Below are 25,837 nucleotides of genomic sequence, written 5' to 3'. Positions count from 1 at the left end.
GCAACCTTAATCAAAACAGCAACCTCTCTGGCCCTCAGTTTTTTTCAGGTGTTAATGAAGGGTTGAACAAAATCAGCGGTTTTCAAACTGTGTTCATTGGGGTTCTAGGAGGCTACCCCAGCTGCCCCACTGGGTGTTGGGGGAGAAGGACAGGCAGGCTCGGACACCCCTACAACAGAGCATCCCTGTAAAAGTTCTTTCTATGTGAGGCGTTGGCACATCTGCCTACTTGGAAAAAGGGTTCTTTGATTGAGACACTTAAACACAGAATCAGAACATTTCTGCTCTAAGACTCTATGTCTATACCCACCTCTTCTCCCCAATTCCAAGCCCCGTTCTAATTTCAACTACTGAGATAAATAAAATAGGAGATCCTGGAGTGTTAGCTAAATCCACTGAAATTATCATCATCATCATCATTACCCGACTGGGATTCCTGGGGAAGATTTATACCAAAAAGCTCATATGACCAGAGGCTCATGGACTCAATGTGAACACAGGTGTGTGAAGTTTGGCCCACACACTTTTTAAAAAATTTTAACATTTACTTATTTTATTCTATTTTATTTCATTTTAAACTGTGTGTGGTTTTATTAATTGAAGTCTCTCCAATAAAGTCAACTAAAAAAAATAAAATAACATAAAGAAAGGAAACAGAACAAGATGAAAAGACCCTCTGTTGTGGTGCTGTAAGTACTGGCCGGTTTAGGTTTAAGGGTCCCTGGCTTCAGACATGTTTCCAGGTCCTCCCACTCAGCGGTTCTCAACCTGTGGGTCCCGACCCTTTCACAGGGGTCGCCTAAGATCATTGGAAACACACATATAGCGTGTCCCAAAATTCACAGAAGATTTGCAATTGAATTGAGTTGCAAATCTTGCGTGAATTTTGGGACACCCTATATAATTACATACTGTTTTTGTGATTAATCACTATGCTTTAATTATGTTCAATTTGTAACAATGAAATTGGGGTCACCACAACATGAGGAACTGTATTAAAGGATCGCAGCATTAGGAAGGTTGAGAACCACTGCTCCTGGTCCTCTGTCCAGCCCAAATAAAGCAGATTTTTTTGAAAAACAAACAAAACAAAAAAAATTTATTGTATCAGCATTCCAAAATTTTAAGGTTCCCATCAACATTGAGATATCTTCTTCTCAGAAAAAAAAATCATAAAGAAGGATGACCTGACAGCCTCTAGCTGGGGTGTATTCTCCACCAGGGCCTGGTCTATCGCTGACTCTCCTTCCCCACCTGCTGGACCTGCCCGGCCACTGCAGGCAGCTGAGTTTACAGCCCCACAGCACATGTTAAAACAGGGCTGTGGGAAGGAAGGCTTCATGTGGTCACGCCTCTGGGTTGAGGCAAGACTTGGATTCGAATCCTGCCTGTGTCACTAACTAGGAGCATTGACCTGGAACAAGTTGTTTAATCTCCCTGAGCCTGTTTCCTCCTCTGTTGCTGTGGGTTTTTTTAAAGGATAACAATAGCTCAGTCAATTCTCATGATTTGCCTTATAATGTTCTACCCAACAACGCAATCCCTGAATTAGTGGATAATGAAACTGTTCCCAGCTGTTCCTGGGAGTCTCTGGTCACAATGTGTCATCTGATCAAGACATAAAGACGCCTCATGTGATACACTCAGAGCCAACAGCACCATACCTGGGCCCGAATGACCCCTGTGTGCCACTCGTATATTCCCCGTGAGGCCCAGAGCAGCCTTGCACTTGGGAACACTAGACAGCACTTCAGCACTCCATTTGGGTTCCATTTCAAACAGCGAAATCACCCTCAAAGCCCACAAAATAGAACACCATGGCACTCAATGGCCCATGAAGAGGACGCTGGTAGGTGAGAGCTTAAAAAAGGCCAGGGGCAAAGGCCTTGTTCAACCTCAGCTGCAAATGTGCACATCCGGCGACTCCAGTATCTCCCACTCTGGGCACGTCCATGACAGGCCACGGGCACTGATTTGGGGCTCACCAGTACATTTCAGCCAGGAGGTGAATTCACAAATGGGAATGCGTGGATGCTGAGGACCGAGCCTCCCTCCCTCACGGGATCACTGGTGTTAGAGGATGCAGGTGCCCTTGCCCGACAGTCATCAGCATCATAACTGTGGGAGGGAACGTTGTCCAAACCTAGACAATGCCCCATCCCAGCTGCCGAGTTATTCGTTCCAGCCACCAGCTGGAGTCCCCTTTACCTTGTTACCACCAGCTGCATCCAGGGCAGGGTTGGTAAAAATGCACCATCACCAGGGGTCTCACTTGAGCTCAGCTCAGCGGGTGCTGAGTGAGTGGGTCTGACTGACACCCGGGCAGAGGCGCTGCAGGGGGCCTGGCGGTTACCTGTCCAGCTCTCGCTGCAGCCTCTGGTTCTCCTCGGCGGCCATGGCGCTCGTCCTCTGCTCCCGCTGCAGAGCCTCCAGCTCGGTGGTCAAGAGCATCCCCAGCTGCTCCAGCGCCGCCTTATGTTGGAGCTGGTCCTTGTATCTGTTGATGGGAAACACACCCACTAGGAATGGACACCCAGGAAGACCTTAAAGCCTGGGTGACCGGCTTCTCTCTGCAGAGCTGAGGGAGAGGGGGATGGGCAGGGGACGGGGCTGGACGGAGAGAAGGAACAGACACTGGGCCAGCTCTGGGGGTCTCCTTCAGCCCAGGAGCCAAGTACCCCTCCTCCCACCTGATGTGTCTCCATGGTCCCTTCAGACCCTTTCAAAGCAGCCTCCCTCCTTCATCCCACTGGGAACAAAACCACTGTTTTCTGAACTCCACGACTTTGTCAAAGAAACCACTGCATATACAGCGGAATTCCACCGCCCATAACAGTTGATCCCCCCTCGGCCCCAGCTCAGGAACACAACTCTTCCTGCTCTGAGCCAGGCAGCCTGGGGCCAGAGGCTTGCCTGGTGGGGCCCAAGCAGCCACCAGGGGGAGCTGCACACCCTGCTCCTCAAGGCACCCCCAGTCCAGCCCTTGCCCTCGCTCTCCCACAGCCTCCACCACAGCTCAGGCTTTTATTTCCTTCCTGTCTCAGTCTGCAGAGGGTCCCGCACAGCCTCTCTGGAGGGCAGCAGAGCACAAGAGGGAGCCCCTGACCAGCCCCAGGCTGTTCCTCCTCCTGCAGGAACCTTCCCTGTTCAGGGTAACTCCGGGGGTTCCCCCAGGTCCAAGGTGGAGACTGAGTCATCACCTTTCAATCTTCCCCAGGCAGGCAAATGCCTTTCCAGACCCCCTTCCTGAGGTGTCCACACCCAGAGACAGGCTGACAAAGACCTCCCCAGGTTCCATGGTTTCAGTCCCTGCCCTCAGCCCTGCATACCTGGCCGCCCAGTCCCACCCCCTAACCCCATGTCAGCTGTACTTGTACCATCTGCCTGGAGCCAAGACTTGTGGGTACTCAAACTCAGACACCTGCTCGGTTGGCTGTTAGAAGACAAACATTCCTTCCTGTGGCCTTTAGCCATGGGTGGAGACTGCCAGGACGGGACGTGGGATGTGGAAGGTGGGGGTGGGGGCTCTGCTGGGCTTTCAGGGCGGCTATCTTTCTCATCCAGGTTTGAGAAACAGGGCCATGGACCATTAGGGTTCCCACCTCCTGCTTCCCTGTTGTGTCTTGGAAAAGCACAGGATCAAGCATATCGCAACCATTAGTAAGGACCCTCCGGCAGGGCAGAAACTGAGAGTCTTACTCCCCACTGAATCCTGGGTAAAAGGCTGGACACCCAGTACATGTGCACCAGGAGAACGAAGGAGCGAGTGTCCCAGTCAAGTGTCAGGTGAAATGAATACAGAGCCCCCGGCCTGTGTTCCAGGCACCTCCACCTCCAACTTGCAGCCATGCTGCAGACACACCAAGGGCCTCCAGCTATCTGTCCAACCAGCAAAAACCACTGAATCACACAGTCGGTCCACCAAGCAAGGAGTCATAGGCAGAACAATGAACTCTTCCCTCAGAGCAGTCAAATGCCACCTGCACAAACCTTCCCATGTGAACAGACATAAGAATATATCCACACGGTTATCATAGGGCATTGAGGGTAAGGCCCGCAGCGCCTGGTGTGGGGTGGGCACCACAGGAGGCTCCCATCAGTAGTCAGCTGGGTGCATTCCCACCACGTTAGACAACACCACGCGCCCAGTGGGTGCTCAGTAAGCATCTGCTGAACACAAAATGGTGCAGGGGAGGCAGAGATAGAGATGCCAAGAGGCAGAAGATGCTCATTCTGGCGGGAAGGAATGAGAGTCTGATAGGAGCAGACGTCTCAGCACCCCCAAAGGGTGGGAATCTGGGTGGAGAAAGGGGTGGAAGGCTCTGGAGAGAGTCCACAGGAAGCACTGGGTGAGTGAGTAAATGAACATCATCGCCCCCAAGTTCATGCAGCAGCAGGCGCCCTCCACAGGCTCTGCAAGCTCAGCACCCTCCCTGGTCCCTGTGATGCCAAATCCCTGCACCTCAGCTGTTCCCAGGGAAGCCCCAGCCTTTGCCTGGCATCTGCTGAGACAGAGGCAAGGGAAGACCTCAGCAGGGACAACTCACAAGCACAGAAAGTGGACAGCTCCCTCCTGCGCTGCTCCAAGTGTGGGAGAGCCTCTCTTTAGCGCATCTCTCCCTCCCTCCCCCCCCCCCCCCCCACCTTGGAGTCCTCTGTACATCTCACTTCCCCCAGGCTCTGGGTCCCGCTGCAACTCCCGGGGCCACTGAAATCAGGGATCTGCCGGGCAGGAGCTCAGCCGAAGTTGGCTGACTACATGCACACAAAGCCCTGATTTGGCAAAAGCCCAAAGTTAAGATTTATGCATTTAAGAAACATCAATTTTACTTTTTTTTAAAAAAAGGTGTATGAAGAGTCAGAGGTAAAGGTGACATGAGAATGGCAAAGGATTGGTAATGCTGCTGCAGGTGAGGGGAACACGGGGTTTTCACTATACTATTCTGCACACGTCCATATATTCAAAAGTTTCCAAAATTAAAAGTAAAAAAAGAAATTCAGAAGCCCATACTTGGAGACTTGGACAGGGAAAAGGCCTGGGGAGCTCGGTGAGGCACGTCCCTGACCATCGGCAGCTGTGGTGACTTCCCCTCCTGGTCCTTGGTTTGGAGAGAAAAGGAAGAGGGGGTAGGAATGCCCAGGGGAGCTGGGACGCCAATGCTGACACCTGGTTTCCCTGAGCCGGGATTAGTGGGCACACCCTTCTCCCCTGGGGGACCCTCCTGCCGCTCAGTCTCCAGCCGCACCAACTCCACATCGCTGAGGGTGATGGTGGATTTACTTCTCTTCACTGTGAAGCAGCGGGACCAGAGGAAACATGAGGGGCCAGAGTGAAGGGGGGACAGGAGCCCGGGGAGCCAGTCAGTCACGCCCAGCCGCAGGCACGCACCTGTCACTGAGCACCTTGCTCTCCAGCTCCAGGGTCCGTCGCAGCAGTGTCTTCTGGCGGCTATATTCATCCATGAGGGCCTCGTGTTCCCCAGACAGGTGCTCATGGAGTGCACCCAGGCACGCGTGTTCCCGCTGCAGGGCCTGGTGGGCTGCCGCCAGCTGCTGGTGCTGGAGCTGCATGTTCTCTATGAGCGCAGTGAGCGAGGCGCTCTGGGGGCTCCGAGTGGAATTTTCTAACTTCCAGGAGGGAGAAGGGGATGATGCCTCACCAGGTTCAGGCCCAGGGGGACCACAAACTCCGGATCCCTGGATCCCCACATCCTCCCACACAGGGAAGGGCCAAGAGAAGGTCAAGTTTTGACACAAAAATAGCAGGACCCTCAGGACTGGCAAAACCCAGCCGTGCTGAGGACAGTTCTACCTGCACTCAAGGAACTGCTCTGGGAAGGCCCACAGCAGAAACAGACTGTCACATGGGCCTAAGCTTAGTCCTGGGCCCCTGTCTACACATGTGACTTTTCTTGAGCAATTTTTGCCCTTTCTCTGGATAACCTCCTTGGGTACCCTCTCTGACCACTTTGAAAAGTACATGGAAAATCAGTAAGGACGTAGAGAACCTGAACAGCAATACCAACCCATTTCACCGATATTTTCACAACACCCATCCAACCGCATTCAAACCACCAGAGAGTTGACCGGACAGGAATCCGTCCTGACTCATTCTGAGGCCAGAATTACCCTGGGGTCCAGCTGCTTGTCCCGCTCCAGACCCTCAGGCTGCAGGGTGTCCAGAGACGTCTGCAGCCTCTGGTTCTCCAGCAACAGGTCCTGGCTTTCCCGCTCCAGGGCGTGGACCCTTTCGGGGGCCGTCGTCAGGGCGCTGACCTCCATGGCCAGCTTCTCATTCTCCTCCTGCAGCCGATGCAGCTCCTGCTCCAGCTCCTGCGCCCTCGCCGCCTGCTCCTTCACCTGCTCCAGATCCTGGTGCAGCTGCTGCCGCTCCCACTCCAGCTTGCTGACTCTGCTGCTGGTCTCCATCACTGTCTGGTGGAGGATTTTGTTCTCATTCTCGATGTCCTGCAAGCAGGCCTCACTGCTGGCCTGTGAACTCTCCCGTAGCGAAAGCACCACTTGTTCAAGATCCTTGATCTGCAGGAAAACACAATGGAAAGGACACAGGCATGATTTCGGTCCAAATGGAGGCCCAAAGTGTAGGCCTGGAATGTCCATCTCATCGTGGACCCAAAGGATGTCCTAACGTTTCCCAAAGGCCTGATATGGACACAAGGTGAAGGGCATGGAGATCCCCACCCAGACAGTTCAAGTCTAAACACTTTCACAGAAGCCAGATGACTTAGAAACAGAAACCACATCTTCTCTTAAAACAATGAAAGTGATTTCCTTGGTGCTTTTTAACCTGGTCCACAGTGGTGCGAGAGCTGACTGCCCACCCCTGTGGCCGCTCCTCACACCACTCTCCCCTGCAGGCATTGCACATGATCTTCCCTCTGCTGTGCATGCTCACCTGCCTCCACCCCCAGCCTCCAGGTTCTCTGGCTCCTTCTCATCCTCCGGGGCTCAGTGTAATTGACTGCACCGCAGGGAAGCCCTGCACCACGATTCTAAATGTCCTGCACCTAATAAGACTCTCCCTGGACCCACGTATATTCCCTCAATAGCACACGTCTCAAGTCACCTGGCTTGTCACCTGTCGTTCCACCTCCTAGACTGGAAGCCATATTTGGGGAGGGTGGATGCATGCCTCTTATGTATACACAGCACCACCGCAAGCCCCTTTTCTGCAATACTAGAGAGGCTGAAGAACTCAAGTACCTGATACCCAGCCTCCCTTGCAGCTAGGGTTAGTCATGTGTCAGGTGTGGCCAATGAGATGTCCACAGAGGATCCCAGGAGGCCTTCCCTCTGTCTCTTCACCCTCCACATTCTTCCTGCCCACTTCTTGGTGAGGTACAACAGCCACGGCCAAGACTGGCAGAGCAGGAAGGGAGAAGCCTGGTTTCTGGGTGGTGTCCCTGAGCCGCTGCCCCAGCACTGGGCTGCCTACCCTAGGACTTCCTGTAATGTGGGGGTGGATTAACCCTGGAGGTTCTCCAGGGCTCTGAGTGTGAAGCTGGACATCTGAAGGGGGATCTTTGTCCTGCAGGCTATCCCATGTGCTGCAGGACATTTAGCAGCATCCTGGCCTCTCCCACCACAGCCAGGAGCACCTCCCCTCTCCTCCCCCAAGTCATGACAATCAAAAACAAGATTGCCAGTGTCCCTAGGGGCAATATCTGCCCCCTCCCCCCCCCCCCCCCCCCCGCCCTGCTGTGGCTGGAATTGTTGGTCTGACTGCAGCTGACAAGGAAACTGGTAACCCGGGAATCACTGCTGGATTCCCAGGACATCCTATGATCCTGGACTCTCCCTCTTGCAGGCAGGGGTGCCAGGGGAGGCATGGCGCTGGAGGGCCTACCTCCTGGGCTCTCTCAGCCTTCAGGGTCTCTATGTCACAGAGCAGCTGTTCTCTCTCCTCCATCAGCTCCTCACAGAGAGTCTCCAGATCCTGGTTGGTCTGCTTTTCTCTTTCCATCTGGACTCGCAAGTCTTCAATCTGCAGAGCCAAAGACCCAGCCCATGCAAAAGTCCGTTTCAGGGAGTGAACTGTGTTTTAAAGCAAACCCGAAACCTGTCAGCCCCAGGGAACACTTTATGAAGTATAGTAACCTCCATCTTGGGTAAAAACTGCTGTTTAAAACTTTAACCCTGCTACTCTGTAAACGTTTGCTTGCTTAAATAATAGGGAAATAAGACTACTCCCCACTCCAGAGAGGACATAAACTCTGCCCCAGACAGAGTTGTCAGCGCTGGCACCTGGCCAGGCCTTGAGATATGGTCTCACGGCCCTGTCCCAGCAAACAGGACTTTTTCTCAGAAGGTCCTGAAGTCTCATTCCAAATTTGGAAATCAAAGAGCTGAAAAACATATAAATTGAAAAGACTTCCACCATATTGGGCTCCAGAATTTGAGAAGCAAGAATTCCTCTGTGCCTGCTAGCACTAGCAAAAATGAATAGGACTCCAAACAAATTTGGCTTATTGATTAAGGCTTCTTCTGATTTACTGCAGAACAGGAAGGGAGAAGCCTGGGACCTCGGTGGCGTCCCTGAGCCCCTGACCCAGCACTGGGAGGCCTACCCTGGGACTTGTTTTACTGTGAGGTGGATCAACCCTGGAGGTTTGCCAGGGTTCTCAGTGACGCTGGACATTTCAAGTGGGATGTTTCTTTGTCCTGCAGGCTGTCCCGTGTGCAGCAGGACATTTTCAGCATCCTGGCCTTTCCCCAGCACAGCCAGGAGCACCTCCCCTCTCCTCCCCCAAGTCATGACAATCAAAAACAAGATTGCCAGTGTCCCTGGGGGCAATAACTGTCCCTGGCCCCTCCCCCTTTTGGTGGCTGTAATTGCTGGTCTGACTGCAGCTGATGAGGAAACTGGTAACCCGGGAATCACTACTGGATTCCCAGGACATCCTATGATCCTGGACTCTCCGTCTTGCAGGCAGGGGCACCAGAGGAGGCATGGGCACGGGAGGGCCTACCTCCTGGGCTCTCTTAGCCTTCAGGGTCTCTATGTCACAGAGCAGCTGTTCTCTCTCCTCCATCAGCTCCTCATTGAGGATCTCCAGATCCTGGCTGGTCTGCTTTTCTCTTTCCATCTGGACTCGCAAGTCTTCAATCTGTGGAGCCAAAGACCGAGCCCATGCAAAAGTCCGTTTCAGGGAGTGAACTGTGTTTTAAAGCAAACCCAAAACTTGTCAGCCCCACGGAACACTTTATCAGGCCTTTTCTCAAGGGAAAACCTTCCGTCCCACTTCTTGGGGAAGTGCATCAGCCACTGCCAAGACTGCAGAGCAGGAAGGGAGAAGCCAGGCTCCTGGGTGGCGTCCCTGAGTCGCTGCCCAGGTCAGGCCTAGTTGCACAGTGAGCTCCCCACACCCTGACCATCACCTCTCAGCCCATGGTGTGTACTTCCAGCTCATGGTAGAGAAAAAGGCCATGGACACCAATCGGTCAGTTTCCCTCCCAGCTTTCCACTGCTCACTCTCAATGCTTCCGTCTTAGGCCGTGTCCACTACTGTCCTGAGGGTCAGGACACATTCCTAGGGCCAGCAGCCACCACTGGATGTCCTACCAGGACTTCACCCAGTTGGTGACATTCCTATTCACCCAGCTGCTCTGAGGGGTCCTCTGCCATCTCTCTCCCTCCTCTCCCCTCGAAGTAAATGGACCACCAAGGCCTGTGCTCGTTCCCCATGTGGCTCCCCCTTCACACCCCACTGCTGCCCAGGCCAGACCCCCTCCATCCTGCCTGGACGATGCCCAATCAGCGGCCCGTCACGGAGCTCTTCTGCGGGACCCACCGGTGAACGCTCCCTGAACATGAACTGCCTGGACCCGCACGTCTCACACTCTGTGCCTGACACCTGAACACCGTGATGGACGTAGATTCAGGCTCAGGGTGGGCCCTGAGGCGCGACTCCCAGGCGAGGCCCATGCTGCTGTCCCTTCCCACTGACACCAAACTCATGACCACCTGGGAGGGGGAGAGGGTGGCTCCCTGCTAACAATGTGACCACGAGTGGGTTTCCGTAACTGAGAGGGCCAGCAAGCAGCAGGCATGGGCGCCAGCTTCTGTCAGGGTGATGTGCTCAGCTCACACCTGGCAGGTGGCAGGTGCAACAAGAGCTGACCCCTCCTGAGAGCACCAGGCCCCTCTCACTCTCACAGCTTCTGACATGGTCAGTCTGGGCTGGGGCCCAAGAGCCTGCATTTGGACTTGTGACCCTGATGCTGGTTTGGGTTGATGGCTCTAAAGCTAAAACAGAGGAGTCCCACAATCCAGATCAGGAGGCTCTCAGAGCTTTTAAACACCCCAGACCACAGGACACAGACTAGAAACTCTGAGGGCAGGACCTTCAGACACCAGCGACCCAGTGAGCAGCCGGACCAAGAGCCGGCTCCATTCACCTGGCTGGGAGAGGCCTGGCACAGGCAGGTTTACAAACTCCCAGAAAGGTCGCTGCTCTAATGCCAGCTCTGCCTACTTCTCCTGGGCTGAGGCCGCCCTGCCTTTATCTCACGGTTCTGGGCACAGTCTCCAGACTCCTCAGAAGCAGCAGACAGGCAGCTTCTTCCCCATGAGGGGGAGGGTCAGGCACAGTGGAGCTCATATCCATGTCCTCATAGCACCCTGTGGGTACAACCAGCCCCCTGCCCCAACATTGGGACCCGAGGACTGGGCAGCCCCACCAGCCAGGGCCAACAGCAAAAGGCGCATCAACGTGACACGTGTCTGAGTCTCTCACAAGTGAGAATATCTTTCTTCTCCTTCCTTATCGCTGCCCCACTTCCTAGCACCAGGTCTGGGCTCAGCAGGAAGCAGGCATCTGCCCCGATGGCCGTGCCTGCTCTGGAGCTGGCCCTGAGGAGGAAGGCCCTGCACAGCTGTCACTCACCCTCATTCAGAGAAGGGCACCGGCCCAGGGAGTCCAGTGATCTGCCCAGAGGCCCACAGTGAGGATGCGACAAAGCGAACGCAGGGCAGTGGGCTGATCCCAGGCCTGCTCTCTCAGATGGAGCCTGGGGTTTGTGGCCCATGTCTCCCGCCTTGTTCCCCCCTCCCCATCTTACTGTTAATCCTTCTCCCCTGCCGCCCCGTCTGTCCCAGTGAAAGGAATGTTATGTCCAACCTTTGCATATCTGGTGTGGCTGCTTCTGGTCTGAAGATGTGACTGCCCCCTGTCCACACGCACCCGCCCCCCTGGCTGGACACCCCCGCTGGACACCCCCATCTTCTCTGCTTCTTTTTGCCGTGGAACTGGAGCCCTCACTCCTGTCCTTCCATGAAGGCCCTCCCTTCCCCTAGGGAGAGCTCACTAGGCTGAGATGGGTTTCCATCCTCCTCAAAGCACCAGGATTGGGCCGAGGGATCCTGTAGGGAGGCTCCAATTCCCCAGAGCACGCGGATGCCAGGGGTCTGCTCATCAGTCCCTGTACTGCGCTTGTGTTCCCACGATAGGCCTCAAAGGGCTGCCCCTCTTCCTCTCAAAACCAGGACTCCTGCCTGAAGGAATGAACTCTTAGATGTCAGTGCAAAGTGAGGGTGGGGAACACACCCTCTCTAAGGTCCACGTGAGTTACAGGGAAGGAGGTGAACTTCGGGAACTAAGGTTTACACAGACCGAAGGGAGCCTACAGCCTGGGCGACACTGGGTGGAGGGAGAGACGAGCTGGCACCGGGGGGCCTGGGACTCTGGGCCACCTGTCCTGGCTGACCCTTGTCCCTCCTTCTCTGACACCTCCCAGAGGGCCATGTTGTCTGGACGTGTCCAAGGCTGGGCCTGCCCTGGCTCCAGGGAGGTCAATGTCAGGCCATGTCCCCTGTGGTTTTTAGCTGATGGCCCAGATGCACCATCGATCCAACATTAGGGAGGACCGTGATGCAGCCAGGCCCCGAGCGGGCTGAGCAGGACAGGGAGCCCCTCCCTCCCACCAGGGGCTCGGAGCCAAGACAGGCCTCCCAAGGGCTGTGGCAGGACTGCCCGGAGTCCTACAAGGAACTGATGGAGAGAAAGCGGGGGATGGGACCGGAGAGACAGGGCTAAGGAGTCATGTGGGGAGGCGGCAGCCACCACCTGTCCTGTGTGTGTGGAGGAGGGACCAGAGTGGACTCCGAGAGCAGGAGAAGTGTCAGGGGTCATCTCTCATCCCTGCCGGGAGCTGGGCCAGAGGCTACAGCACAGGCCTCTGCAGCTCACCCCTGGGGACCCGCCCCGTTGGAGGTGCTCATCTTTCTAAAGGTCAAGCCTTTCTATCTCAGCCGAGGTCGGGCTGCCATTTACAGAGACATACCCTGTGCCCGGCCCACGTGAATCTAAAACCCAGACTGTCTGATGGCTTTCCCTGAGCTGCTCTGCACAGAGAGACGCGGCATGAGGAGGGCCTTCCTCCCGGCCCCCAGGGAGAGGACACACTGCTTGGCAGCTGCTCTGCTGCGAGGCGCACGGAGCCTCAAAGGACGAGAAGCGTGAGTCACTGAACCTTGGATGTCCCATGAGAGGCCTGGAGAAACCACTTCACAGGAGGGGGGGCGGTCCCAAGCCTCACCCAGAGATGAAGTTCCAGCAGAGCCATGACCAGCGGGACCCAGGTCTCTGGTCTGCAGCCCACGTCCCTGCCATTGCCAGGGCAGCCTCAGCAAATGACGCTGGCAGGACCCCTGGGCCGGTCGGGACAGACACCCAGACACCTGAAAGCACCAGTCCTGCCAGGGGGTCAGCAAGCAGGAGTGCCCTTGCGCCTCCCTCATCCGGAATCCGGGCACCCGTCACGGTGTGCTCAGAGCCCACGACGCAGCTGTGTCACCCGTGGTGGCTACATGGACTGAGGCCCTCTGACCCAGAATGACCTGCTCAGGGCGGCCGTCGCTAGCCTCTCAGGGCCCTTCTTGCCATGTGAATGGGGTCCTGGTAACTGTAGGATGAACCAGGCTGGTGAGCCTGTCTGTCCTCCTGGAAGTCTCTTCTACTGCGCTACTGGGAAGACCTGGTTTGTCCAGAAAGGCAATGCCGTCCACCCATCTCTTCCTCCTCATGCCCTCGACCGAAAGGAGAGAGTGAGCACTGCGCTCCTGTCACCAGCAGCCATGCCCTGAAATGGCCCATCCACGGTCTCCACACGGGATCGTGTCTTCCATCGCTGCCTCTCTTCAGGACCCACCAGTGTTTTCTGTTTTATTCTTTGTTTGTTTGTTTTATGTTTTCAATATATTAAAAAGTAACAGTACAAAATGCTGTAGTTATTAAACAGGATCCAAATATATCCTTTATAAACTAGTTCTAAAATTAAAGGGAAACATCTTGATACATAAAAGCTTTAACAGGATTTAAAATTTTTAAAACTAGAAAGTGTATAAGACTTAACTCTTTCAAATGTTCAAACAAAAAGACAACATGCATAATCCCTATAATAAAATGTGTCCTTGCTCACATACCCTGGGGACTTTAAAAATTGTAAACTTTTGAAGTTTGAGTAATAGAGGCAGCACTTGAAGGCTTTGTGAACCTTTTCCCAAACAAGCATACTTTCAGAAAATCATTTTATCTGACTCCGCATTTGCATTTTTGTTCTTCCTGAAAAGGAGAATTTACACTAGCACTGAATTTTTAATTTTAAAAAATGCATTTAGAGATATTTAACTTCCTGAGTGACTTCAGTTATTCAAACATGATTTAATGAGAAAATTCTAATATTTTAGAATGAAATAGGAAGTGAACATTCACACTTGATAACCGCTTAGGGCAAAACTCAAAGAGCATGTCACAGAACTTACACTTACATTCTTTATGAAGTTAAACAATATGATTTATCCCAAACTTCACCAATAATCTTTCTCAAATGTTAGTAAAATGAATCATTGATGTGACATTTTCTCATTTGTTAACAAAGTACTACTGTATTTTAGACTACCAACTTGAATGTTTTCTATTATATACACAAAATGTGATTCACTAATAAGCAGGTTCTTGCAATATAATAGATAATAGAGCATTAAAATATTTTCTTTATGATACAACCAATACATAGAACACGTGCCTTCCTCAATTTCTAAAACGATTAGGAATTGTGGAACTTCCTTTTGCATAAAACCCTTTCCTCTGCATGAAGCCCTGAGGTGAAAGGCTATCCATGTAAAAGCTGTCATCACAAGTCTCAGTTCTGTATTAGACGATAGCTATATGTTTAAAAAATTTTATAAAGAAATGTGGCAACTTATAAAACTGCTCTGTACAGTTTTAACGAAATGTTCCCAGACCAATTCAGCCTAGGATGACCCTATAAAAACACTGTCCTTTGGACACTTGCTCGTTTGGAGATGAAGCCCCTTCCCAGCTCTCCTGCTGCCTCTTCTGTTGTCCTGGTCGTGGCTCCAGCCGGGTGGTTCCTGTCCTCACAGAAGTGACCATCTCCGTGTCCTCTGGGTGCTGTTCACGGCTATCGTGTCTGCTCCTGGGCAGGGAGGAGAGCTCTGCCTGGTTGACGCAGTGATGACGGTGTGTCTTGGCGCCATTGGGAGCTTGGAGACTCTTGATAACGATGGTTATGTGACTGAACTGACGGGGAAATCCTGACTGATCCAGCCGTGGAGAATCACATTCCCTGCCCTATGGCATCTGTCTCATCACTGCTAGTTTCTGAACGTTTTCTGGAGGAGAGAGAGATCTCCCAATTGCCTGTGGTGATGGGGCCATGTTATCCAGGCCCTTCCGTGTCTGTGAGGAGATGTAGAGGCTGGGCTTGAATGCCCACATGACGCTGGACTATGACGACTCACATCCTGGGAGGCATGGCTACTTCCTGAGGAAACTGGGTTTTGCTGGGCCTTCCAAAGAGTTTTTTTGCATTAAGTAGATTCGTTGCATAAGTAACAGATAGTCTATGTTGGAGATTCAGAAATGCAAACCGCTTTGCTTTGCCATCCTACCTTCTGGGATTTTCACTGTTATCACTGGCCCCGCCTGGCGGGAAGGGATCTGCTCCCACCACCGCCACCACTTGGCGCAGCCCTCAGGCGTGAGGCCAAGGGATCTTCCTGACGCTCCCACTGCGCACTCTCCGAAGCCCAAGTCCTAGCAACCAGGTGTCATGAGGTAAACATCATCACGCTCCTCTGACCTGCGTCAACCCAGTGCGCAAGCTTGGAGGCGTGCGCTCCATGAAAGCCATGGCTCCCAGGGAGGCTCGTGGAGCAGGCGTCCCTGTGCCCATCACACTGGCCTGCGGAGCGCGGAGGCCTCCCTGGACTGAGGGACTTGGGTCGGACACAGCGGCCGCCTTGGAAGGTGGCCCTGAACGACGGGGCCCTGTGCCTGGCGACCAGGAACACGGTGGCCCTTCCTGCTCCCCTCAATGGCCTCAGCCCGCTGGCCTCAGCGCCCACGACAGTCTCTACAGACAGCGCCCTCGTGCCAGACCCAAGGCGACCCAGCGGGGACCTCCTCCTTCCCAGAGGACACGGCCAGGCATCTGGACCAGAGTCCTTGAGCGACTGGCAGCAGCTGTAGTCATGATGCTCAGTGAAGGGAAGGGACCCAGATGGACGGTGCCAAGGCCACCAGGTGAGATTCTCCCTGTACCTGCCCCGCCCCCTGCGGAACCGGAAACGCTGCGGAGCTCGGGGTTAGGACAATGCTTGTGTGACCTGCCACTGTGTGACCTCAGCCCGAACTTGGGTTCCGCCCGGTGCTTTCTAACAGGGCGCTGCTCTCCTTTCATGAGGCACTTACCACGGGCTGGACCCTTTGCACTAACTCACACCATCCTCACCACACCTACTAGATGGGTGCATTGCAACCCCATTTCACAGATGAAGGCAGCGAGGCACACAGAGGCCCATCGTGTGCGGTCTCACTGCTGCAGGGACTCCTCCTGCTGCCTCCTGGCGCCTCTCCAGGAGGCTCCCTGTCCCCCTACCAAAACGGTGGCTGCACTGGTCTCTGCCTGTCCCCCAGCTGCGCATGCTCACCGACACCTGGGTGCTCCCCCTGGCCACTTACATGCCTGTATGTTCCAGACACTACCCACAGGTACCTGCTTGCTGAGCTGCTGGTTCTCCTTCTCCAGGCTGAGCTGCTGGTTCTCCTTCTCCAGCTCCCGGCGCTGGAGGCTGCTCTCCTGCAGGGCCAGGGAGGCGTCCTGCAGCCCCTGGATGGTGCCCTGGAGACTCTGCTTCTCCTGGTCCAGCTTCAGGAAGCAGCTGGAGGCTGAAGAGTAAAGTGGAGTCAGAGCCCATATTCCAGGGGCCTCAGCTTCTGCTCTCAGTCCCCAGTCCTGAGTCGGCCATCACCCTGAGCCCTAGGTTTGGGGGGCCGGGATGGTCATCTGGGTGCCCTCCCTCTTTCCCAGGGTGCTGTTGCTGTCTGCACCTGAGGGTTCCTCGGGCGGTTATGGCCCCTCTGCTGGCTCCGCTGGGATTGTTCGGGAAGCAAGCAGAGCTTAAGAAGAAAGCAGGCGATGGTAGAGAGAAGCCAATGCAAAAGTTCAAGATGATGGAACTGCTGGAACCACTTTTTTACAAAGTTGTAACCTGACCATCAAGTCAAGGATTGCAGAGACTAACAGATGGCAAAGAGAGTGTGTTCTCTGTGCCAGCCTCAGAGTGGTGGGAGTCCGGGAGGCTCAGCCGAGGGTTTAGAGGGGACAGGATCATTGACCCGCATGTCTGTGGGTGGAAGAGGCTATGGGGCACATATGCCCAGTACTTGCCACCTCTGGGTAAATTCCTTCAGTCAGAGAGTTCATTTTGTACTTTCACAATTGCATTGAAAAATAATGAGACAGGGGCACAATGTCATTAAGAGTTCTCATTAGGGCCCTTGAGATAATTGCCGATAGGCTACTAGAGACCAGCCACTACGATGTCCAATCCAGTGACGAGAGCAAGAGCTGCCAGGAGACAGAAGAAGACCAAATTATCCCAAGAAATAGCACATGCTGCGGTAGTGGAGACAAGGAAAGGTTCTCAAGCGATCCAGCCACACAAAGAGATTATATCAGAATCTGAAACAATAGAAATAATGGAGATAGCAACTACTCAAGAATCTGTGCCACTCAATCCTGAGATAATGGAGCAGACAGTTAGCCAAGAACAGGGCATGCTGTCAGTTGCCCAGACTCAATCTGCAGAATCAGGCTGCAGCATTAGAACCGCGCTTCTCCAGCTGATCGACGTGTTAAAGAAACCTCCTGAAACATCTGCTCCCCAACTTCAGGTCATTATAGAAATGATAGACCATGTTTTGAGAGACCTAAAGGACATTTGGGAAGAAATAGCTGACATTGAGAGGCACATAAGTCGACTCAGCCTGTCATCGTACGTCTCCACATGTGCACCACAAGGCCACGTTGACTTAACACCCTGCTTAGATCCACAGCCGATTGCATCTGCTCCAGAGCCCTCCACGGGTCAGCTCGCACCACCCTCTCAGTCAAGCGAGATCCAGTCCTCCCTTGACGAGTTCTCCCGTTCATTCTCATAAGCAAAAATTAAGAAAGAAAAAGAAAAAGAATGAGACAGTATAGCCAAATTGCTTTTAAAATTCTAGGCGAGATGAAAACATAAGGTAAAGCCAGAAAAAGGCAGATTTCCTCCGTTGCTTTTAAACAGCTTGAATGCAGAACAGAAAAGGGAGCACAGACCTGAGAAGTATGGGAGTTCGCGGCCCCTCCCTGCCACCAGGAGGTACGTGACTTTGGCTAAGTCCCAGGGCTTGTTCAGGAGGAAACCATGAATGTATAAGGGGTCAGGGTTGTTCCCTCACCTGCCCCTCCAGGGCCACACACTCAACCCTGGGAGCCTTATCGCACTGCTAGTAGTGCTGCTCACGAGCACCCCAAGAAGCAGAGCAATGGGTATCTTTGGATAAGACAAGGGCGAGAAGAACAGCCATCCTTTGTTGGCGCCCCTAACGCTTCACTGTCTCCTCTCACACGATACCCATAGCAATCCTGTGAGGCAGCTTCATCACCCCCATTTTTCAGGTAAGTAAACTGGGGTGCAGAAGAGGTCACTTGGCTAACAAGTAGAGGAGCCAGGACTTTAAACCAGACCTTTCTGACTCAAGAAGCCACCACCCCAACCACAAAAACTACGTTCACACTTTGTTCGTGAGCCGCCAGCTAAGCAGTAGGAGTTGGGAACATCAAGAAGAAGTCAGTCACCGACCTGGAAGGGCTCACAAGCTACACTGAGCATCTGAATCAGGGAGGCTTTCCAGCCCCATCAGCCACCCTGGATGCTAACAGAAGCACATTTGGTCTGAGTCAGTCCCTGCCAGTGGCACCATTCTGTGTCCCAGCACGGGGGCAGTGTGCTCTCCAGGAACCTGAACTCCCAGAGCCTGGGTTCCCAGGAGTGAGGAGACACCAAACCACAGAAAAAACTATCTTCTCACACAGACTCATAATTCAATGAACTGATTTTAGGTTTGCAGTACACGGGACGCCTTGAAGAGAAGGAATACCCAGCTGTTTTCAACAGCCTTTCCATGATGCTTAGGAATGTTGCTCAGAATTGAAAAACCAGCCAAAGACCTTCTTGGCTCTGCAGAGCTCTAAGCAAAGCCTGACCTACACTCACAGGTGCACGCGTGCTATTGTTGGACACAGGAACTGGCTTGTTGTTTGCTGGGTGCTGAAGCTTCTGCTGCACAACCGCCCCACCCACCTTCCCTGGCCAACCCCACACTTCCTCTGGGGGCTGGGAGGGGACACACACCAGAGGGAGAGGAAGAGGCCTGGGTCGCCTGAACAGCAGCCACTGAGCAGCCCCTGCCCAGGAAGATGGAGAGCAGACTACACCCATCTGCCAGATTATGAAATCAACGGAGGAAACCATGCCCCGGGTACAACTATAATGGAGGTGAGTGACCACTGGGGACGTCTCCTGCATCCAGAGATCCCAGTGCTCCACGGAGAGATCTAAGACACCCTCTGGGTGTCAGCGTGCTGTCATTTGGAAGCTTCTGTGGCTAGCTGAATGGGAACTGAGAAATCTGGCAGCATTTCCTTTGCATTTCATGTCCTGGCTTCAAGGCTGCCAGGCCCTTCATGTTCTTGGAGAGAATTGCCATGAAACAGTTCCAAATGGCCCTTGAATACAACCCTATTTATTTGGGCTGACACACGAGTTTCAGAGCCAAGGGCTCAGCTCCCTGGCGTAGGGAGAAGCCGAACAGTCAGCTGCTCCTGGAGAAGGCCCTTGGTATCTATTAAAGTGTAATAGTCTTCAATCAGGTTGGCTCCACGGCACCAGCGGCTGCTGCCTACCCTCTGACAGCTGGTCCAGATCCCAGCGCAGGTTGGTGGACTCCTCCACACTCTGCCCCTGTGCAGCCTTGAGGGCCAAGTTCTCTTCCTGCAGCTCCTCAAGGTGTTTCTGGTCTGTGTCCCGGGCCTGAATGTGCAGAAAAGGGGGTGGGGTGAGGATGCGGACTGGAGCACGCTCTGGACAGGTCCTGGCCCCTGTGCATCTGCCCTCATTCCCCCAGGATGAAGGGCCTCCATGCCCCTGCTCACTTCCAAAAACACAGCTGCACAGAAATGACTCCAACACATGGCCCAGCTGTGAGAGTTACAACCACTGAAAGGTATGCTGACCGAGTGACCGAGGCCCTAAGTCAGGGGTGGGCAACCTTTTTGTGAGTGCGTGCCAAAATCAGCAAAATCTCTGACTCAAAATTCTTCTGCGTGCCAGCCCTAATTTTTTGAGAACATGTTATGCCTACTTGATATCTCTTAAGGTGCACATATGTGAAGAACCTTGCAGAAATAACAAAATTCATTCGAGCAACAAAAACACAGTATATGATGATGAAAAATACATTTATTTTTAATGTATACATGTACACTGATTGTCTCACAGAAAACTTTATGACTCCGTTTGATATTATCAGTGGGACTTTTGCTGCTGCATCACTGATGACAGAGATTTTACATCAGGTTTATATTTCGTGACCTTCAGAGATATGCACGAGCTACTACTTTCATCTGTCAGGCTACTCCTATTATGAGACTTAACAAAATTCATCACTGAGAACAAAGATTCACAATTGTAAATGGAAGATCATAAGAGAGGGTTTCGCGTGCCAGCAAAAGTTACTGGCGTGCCATGTTTCACACGCATGACGGGTTGCCCACCCCTGCCCTAGGTCCTAGGGGATGAAGTTCTCTGAGTGGTGTCTGAACAAAGTGACGTACAGCACAGGGCTTTAGAGCAAATGCTATAATGACGGCAGCTCTGTGGCCCCTTAGCAGGCCTAACGCCTTGGAAAGGCCGTAGGGACTCACACATCACAGCTCAACCCACATCATAAACGCCGGAGGAGACCCTTTTTGCAAAGAGGCCCACATCCATCCAACCTCACAGGAAAGCAACACACCATCAGGCCCTCTCTGTGTTGGGAGCCTTCAGTGGTGCCCACTCAAGCCACTGAGCTTAGCAAGCGACTCTCCGCCATCAGCGGGTCATTGTGCCGGCGGCAGCATCAACCCAGTAGCTGAACATCAGAGAAGGGCACAACATGAAGCTAAAACTGCCCCCATCTGTGCTACACGTGGCGATGACAGCCTGTCCTACCAAATGTAGGCGGCGCAGCTTCGATTTCAGCTGCACGTTCTCCTCCTCAAGCTCGTACAGCTTATCGACCCGGGACCAAGCGACAGTCAGCTGCTCCTGGAGAAGGCCCTTGGTGTCCATTAAGGTAAAATTATCTTCAATCAGCTCCTGGTTAGCAAGAACATACATGAGAGCAATGAGGTTAAGGCCCCTGGTCATGACGACAGCTCTTCCAGGCACCTGGACCCAAACCAACAACCTAGGGGTGACTCTGCTGCCGCGGGAAGTTCTGTCTCACTTTTGAGCCCCTGCCCTTCTCCATTAGGCCAGGCCAGATGGAAAAATCCCCGAAGCAAGGCACTGTTTAACTTTGGAAAGGGAACACTGTGAGAGTGTCTGACACGTAAACCTCGGGTGGTTGGACGAGTGCACCTGCTGACAGATATGGGGCTTGGCTGAGCCCCTTTCCTTCACAAAGAAGTGGTGGGGCTGAGAGTTAGTCCTGGGTTTGAGGGCTGAGGCTAGGCCTCTCAGTCACTCCACTGATCTTGGTTCTGGAACAAAATTCAGATAAGCTTTTGGTCAATATGCACTTCCTATTTGAACATTTCACACACCTACTCTCAGCAGTTTCCTGGAAATGAGGGGTCTGTAAGACACAACAAACAAGTACTATGGGCCTCTGTGTGTCAGGCACATGCTGGGAGTGGAACGCAATGGCTGGGCCCTCGAAGGCCACCTAATGGGAAGAGTCCACGGTACTTACTCCTATCCCAGTGCCCAGCACACAGGGGAACCGTTCAGTTCATTCCGCTCAGCCCTGGTCCTGCCCTCCAGAGTCCTCCCAGCACCACTCATGTCTTAGGGGGCTGAGTCTCCCCTGAATGCCCTCACAGTTTGTGAGCACTGATACTCGCAGATGTGTCTGTTTCTCTCAGGGAGCAGTTTTCCAAGGCTTGCCCCACTCATGAGAGCAGGCCAGTAGCTCCTGCTTATCCATCACCTGTTCATTTCCCCACACGGGCCAGAACCCCAGATTCTCGGTGGAGGGGAAACCATACACCTACCGCCAGTGGACACGATTCTTGTCAAAGCCTGGCAGCGGGAAGGGTTTGGTCACTGACTCTGGCTTCACCTGGCGGCCCCCTCCCTGCCGGTCCCCGGCCCTGCACTAGGTGCTCTCTGTCTCTGCCACATTCACTCTGCACAACAGCCCCCAGAGGGAGGCAGGGACAGTCCCTTCCTACACACGAAGAGGCTGACTTGGGTCAATTAAGGAATGAGCCCCAAGTCACAAAGCCAGCCAGTGGTGAAGTTGGGTTTGAACTCAGGCTGGAGAGCTCCAGGCCTGTCGCTTTACTGCCTTCAGCAGCCTGCACCTCATCCTTAAGGAGCCCGGACTAGTATCAGCGATGTGAGCCAGAGTACATGGAGGGGCTTCATGCAGGAAGAAGGTCCAACTCTCCCTCTTTGGCCACTGCCCCCAGCATTCGGATCTAGTGTTCCAGCCGGTCTACCCACCAGTACTCACCAGTATCACCATAATCCCAGGCCCTGAGTTCCATAGCACAGCCTGCCCCATTCACCCTTACAACCAACTCCTACCCAGCCTTCAAAACCCAGCCGGAATTGGCGTGAGCACTGTCCTCGCTGATCCCTGGGCCCCGGCACACAGGCCTCGGAGACAGTGTGACTCATTCTCTATGTGGCCTGGCCTCCACGGACCACTCTGTTTCTCTTGTAATTCATTTACTAATGCAAAGTGTAAGGCATTACCAGTTTCAGAGAAAAATTATTAATCAATATGAGAAATGTTGCTGCTGTTATACAGAGGCACACACCTTAAGAACATGAAAAAGGGGTTCCCATGGGAAGCCCTGCAAAAGCCCAGAAGCTCTCCAGTGCCAGGAGCGAGTCTTGCTTTGTGTTAGATCCCCTGCTCCTGGCACAGGGCTTGGTGCCACACAGGCCTTCAGTCACTGCGTCTGCATGACTGAACGAGGCTGCTTGGACAGGCCCGGAAAAGACAGAGACAGAGACTGAGCCCTGAAACCCACCCCATCCACGGGGCAGAGTGTTGGCTGACATGTGGGGCTGCCTTAGGTCCCCAGTGTGCAGGAGGCAGTGGAGGCCTCAGCCTGGGGAAGCTTGCACATGACCTTCTGCAACCCTCCTACCTGTGAGTGAGGGTGCCTGTGCCCCACACCTGTCTGTGCTACAGATTGATGCCCTTCATCACCAGCAGGGCCAGGGGACCATTTCCAGGACAAAGCCGAGAGCTGACCTCCACCCCCACCCCTCCTGGGCCAGGCTGCCAGGGCACAGCACCCAGGGTGCCTTGTCCCCAGGGGACAGAGCAGTGAGCCACCAACATTCCTGCGGGAACAGCCACTCCCTGAGTAGGTGGGAGGAGCAAACAAGCCTGGAAGAGAGGGTCCTGAACTCACTGCTCACATGAGGCAGTTGGGTGCATGGTCAGAGCATCAGTAACCCTGCCTGGGCCTTGGTCTCCATCCCCCCTCAGCCCGGACACCCTCCTCTGAACAGACCCATAACCTCGGGATCCGAGTAGGCTACACCACGGAGAGCTTCATATGGGACTTGCCCAAATACCAGGTATTTTACCTCTTTCATTGTATAAACCTCACGGACTAGTACAGTTATCTCTGTTTTATAGATGAGGAAACAGTCCTGGTAAGATTTAGCCATAGAAATTACAAGGAGTCTTAAAGAAAAAGATTAGTGAATAGAAGGTCATCATTGTGGCATGAAGGAGGAGGAGGAAAAGTCCTAGAAGAATCAGGGCCTTTCAACCACATTCCCAACCCTGCCTTCCACTGCCAGAGGGAGCCCAGGGGTCGTGGAGTCAGTCTGCGATGCAGGGAGAGGGCCAGCTGGGGAGGCATCGCAGCCCCTCTCCGCTCTTCCAGGACCCAAGTGCCCACCGGCCACCTACCCTGGTCAGCCTCACCTTCATGCGGGATGCATAGAACTCTACTATATCTTTCTGCTTCGGCCTGAGGCCCATTGCCTCCACCTCCAGTCTCTCCACGCGCCTTGCCTTCTCGCTCAGGGAGTCCAGCTCAGGGAGGGGGGCACGGGCAGCCTGGGCGCTGGCCGCCAGCTCCATGTTCTGGCAGGTGGGCAAAGGCAGGGGACCTGGCTCAGGGCACCCTCGGGGCTGGGGAAGGCCCAAGTCCCTGCAGCCCCAGGAGAAGCCAGGGGCGGCCAAGCTGGTCCACGTGCAGGCCCCTGTGTGGGGATCCCACATGCTGTCAATGCAGCATGTCACCCCACAGCAGCTCCCAGGACAGCTGGCTCTCAGGCAGCGCTGCTTTGAGCGGGAAGGAGAGGTGTCCCAGGTCACATTCCTGGACCTGGGGCCCCGGTGACTGGGGCGTCGTAGCCCCCCACCCCAGGCCCACACGATAGGCCTCCTGCTCACATTGTGCCGGGCCTCCTGCAGCTCCAGCACCAGCTGGTACAACTGATGCCTGGCGTCCTCCAGCTGCTTCGTCTTCTCCTCCCTGGGGGCGATGAGAACATGTGGTGAGGGCTCCTCAGAAGCACCCGGAAAGCCCACCACCTGGGAGACCACAGCGGGGATGGAGGGGGTCCTGGCTTCTAGGCGTGAGGAGGGCGTCTACACGTGGGGCTGCAAAAACGCTCTGGAGTCCAAGGTGAGCTTTAAGTTGTCACTGCTGCTCTCAGACTTCACCACAGACCTGAGCTTTCCTCTGAGGGTGCAGACAGGGAAGGAGCCCCCAGAGCCACTGCTCCCTCCACAGCCAGGCAGGCAGGGAGGCCCCCTGGCAGGGAGGTGAAGGCAGGCAGCTTCCCAGATACCGGGCATGGTGCCATCACCAGCTGCAGGAAAGGGGGAGCAGGCCCACCGGACGGGACGGGAGAGACACATCCTCCCTCCAGCCAAGAGCACCCACACTGGGCCCGAGGCTGAGCGGCAGGCTGCTGCTCTGAGTCTGCCATGTCTGGACTGGCAGGAGCCCTAAAGGCCCAGCAGTACCCTGCTGTGCAGGCCCGGGGAGGGGAGAGAGTGGGCTAGCCCAGGGCCCAACAGGGACCCAGCTCAAAGCAGAGCCCTGTCACTCCAGGGCACTGTGAGAGCTGCCCCGTTTGCTGCACCGCATGGCAGTGAACCACATGTGCGAGCAATGGGTGGTGACACACGGCACAAGAGCAGAAAGACCGGGGTCACTGGGGGACTTACAGCTCCTGCCTGACACCTCGCAGCGTGGCCTTGGTGTCCTCCAGCTCCACGGCCAGGTGCTGCGTGTCCTCGCTGGGGCGGCTGCTGGTGTTCCACTCCTGGGTCATGGTCACGACCAGCTACAGCAGGGCAGACAGGGGGTCTCACTGGCATGCTCCTGTGCCTGGCACAGTGCCCCCCACGCTCGGAGCCTTCCGCTGCCCCACTACCCTATCAACATCTTGTACCAAAGCCACGTGTTGGTCACAATTCAGGAACCTACATCAATATGTCACAATCCCTAGAGAGTCCAGAGTTTACATCTGGGTTCACACTCGGTGTTGCACAGTCTTTGAGATTTTGACAAATATATCTCACTCACCAGCATAACATCCTACAGAATTCTTAGCTCCACGGCCACAAAATATCTTCTCTGCTCTGGCTATTCATTACACACACACACACACGCACACGCACACGCACACACACACACACACAGAGACACACACACACAGAGACACGCACGCGCACTCCTTTCTCAGTGCACTGATCTTTTCACTCTCCATAGTTTTCTGTTTTCAGAAGAGGCCTGTCTAGGTTGAATCATGAGGAGTGTTAACTTTTCCGAGTGGCTCCGTTCATTTGGTAATCCGCATTTAAGGTCCTCCCTGCCCCATCCCGGCTCTCTGGGGCTCCTCAGTGAGACAGAGGCCAGCCAGGAGCTATGTCACCTCGGCACCTTAGTCACCTTGTAGAGGGTGTCCCCAGAGTCCCCCACACTCAGACTGTGCTAACACTGAGCTGTGACCATCCTGTCCACCACTATTTCTGGACCTGGGACCAGATCATTTTTGCTGGGCCCTGCTGTGCACTGTGGGGGTTGTGAGGAGCAACCCCAGGGGTGACAACCAAAAGTGTCCCCTTGGAACTAAGTCGTCCTGGTTGAGAACCACTGTTTAAACCTGCCCCTGAAAAGTTCTGTAGTTCCTAATGACATAAACTTTACAAAGAAACCTAAGGGTGCCTCATGCCATATGCAAAATTAACTGAAAATAGGGCAAAGA

The 25,837-nt window shown here is 54.0% G+C and overlaps 1 protein-coding gene and 1 pseudogene across 1 annotated transcript in view; both read right to left on the bottom strand.

Moving 5' to 3' along the window:
• Positions 1–24,901, bottom strand: part of LOC139019316 (protein Daple-like) — a 31,592-nt gene extending 6,691 nt beyond the window's left edge. Inside the window, exons 1-10 of the mRNA XM_070428354.1 lie at positions 24,795–24,901; positions 24,012–24,093; positions 23,538–23,699; positions 20,588–20,734; positions 19,279–19,405; positions 16,042–16,214; positions 7,868–8,005; positions 6,130–6,540; positions 5,390–5,628; positions 2,354–2,497 (exon numbers count right to left, since the gene is read on the bottom strand). Of these exons, the coding sequence (XP_070284455.1) occupies positions 2,354–2,497; positions 5,390–5,628; positions 6,130–6,540; positions 7,868–8,005; positions 16,042–16,214; positions 19,279–19,405; positions 20,588–20,734; positions 23,538–23,699; positions 24,012–24,093; positions 24,795–24,901 (1,730 nt within the window). The remainder of the gene's footprint in view (positions 1–2,353; positions 2,498–5,389; positions 5,629–6,129; positions 6,541–7,867; positions 8,006–16,041; positions 16,215–19,278; positions 19,406–20,587; positions 20,735–23,537; positions 23,700–24,011; positions 24,094–24,794) is intronic.
• LOC139019586 (RNA-binding protein 7 pseudogene) lies at positions 14,276–15,177 on the bottom strand (annotated as a pseudogene).
• Positions 24,902–25,837: the final 936 nt, after the last annotated feature.

Source organism: Myotis yumanensis, unplaced genomic scaffold (genome assembly GCF_028538775.1).
Source record: "Myotis yumanensis isolate MYYU_CA2020_CCGP unplaced genomic scaffold, mMyoYum1.0.hap1 SCAF_11, whole genome shotgun sequence".
Classification (NCBI taxonomy): Eukaryota; Metazoa; Chordata; class Mammalia; order Chiroptera; family Vespertilionidae; genus Myotis; species Myotis yumanensis.
Note: the sequence above shows the minus strand (reverse complement) of the source record. Positions and strands in the feature narration are given on the sequence as shown.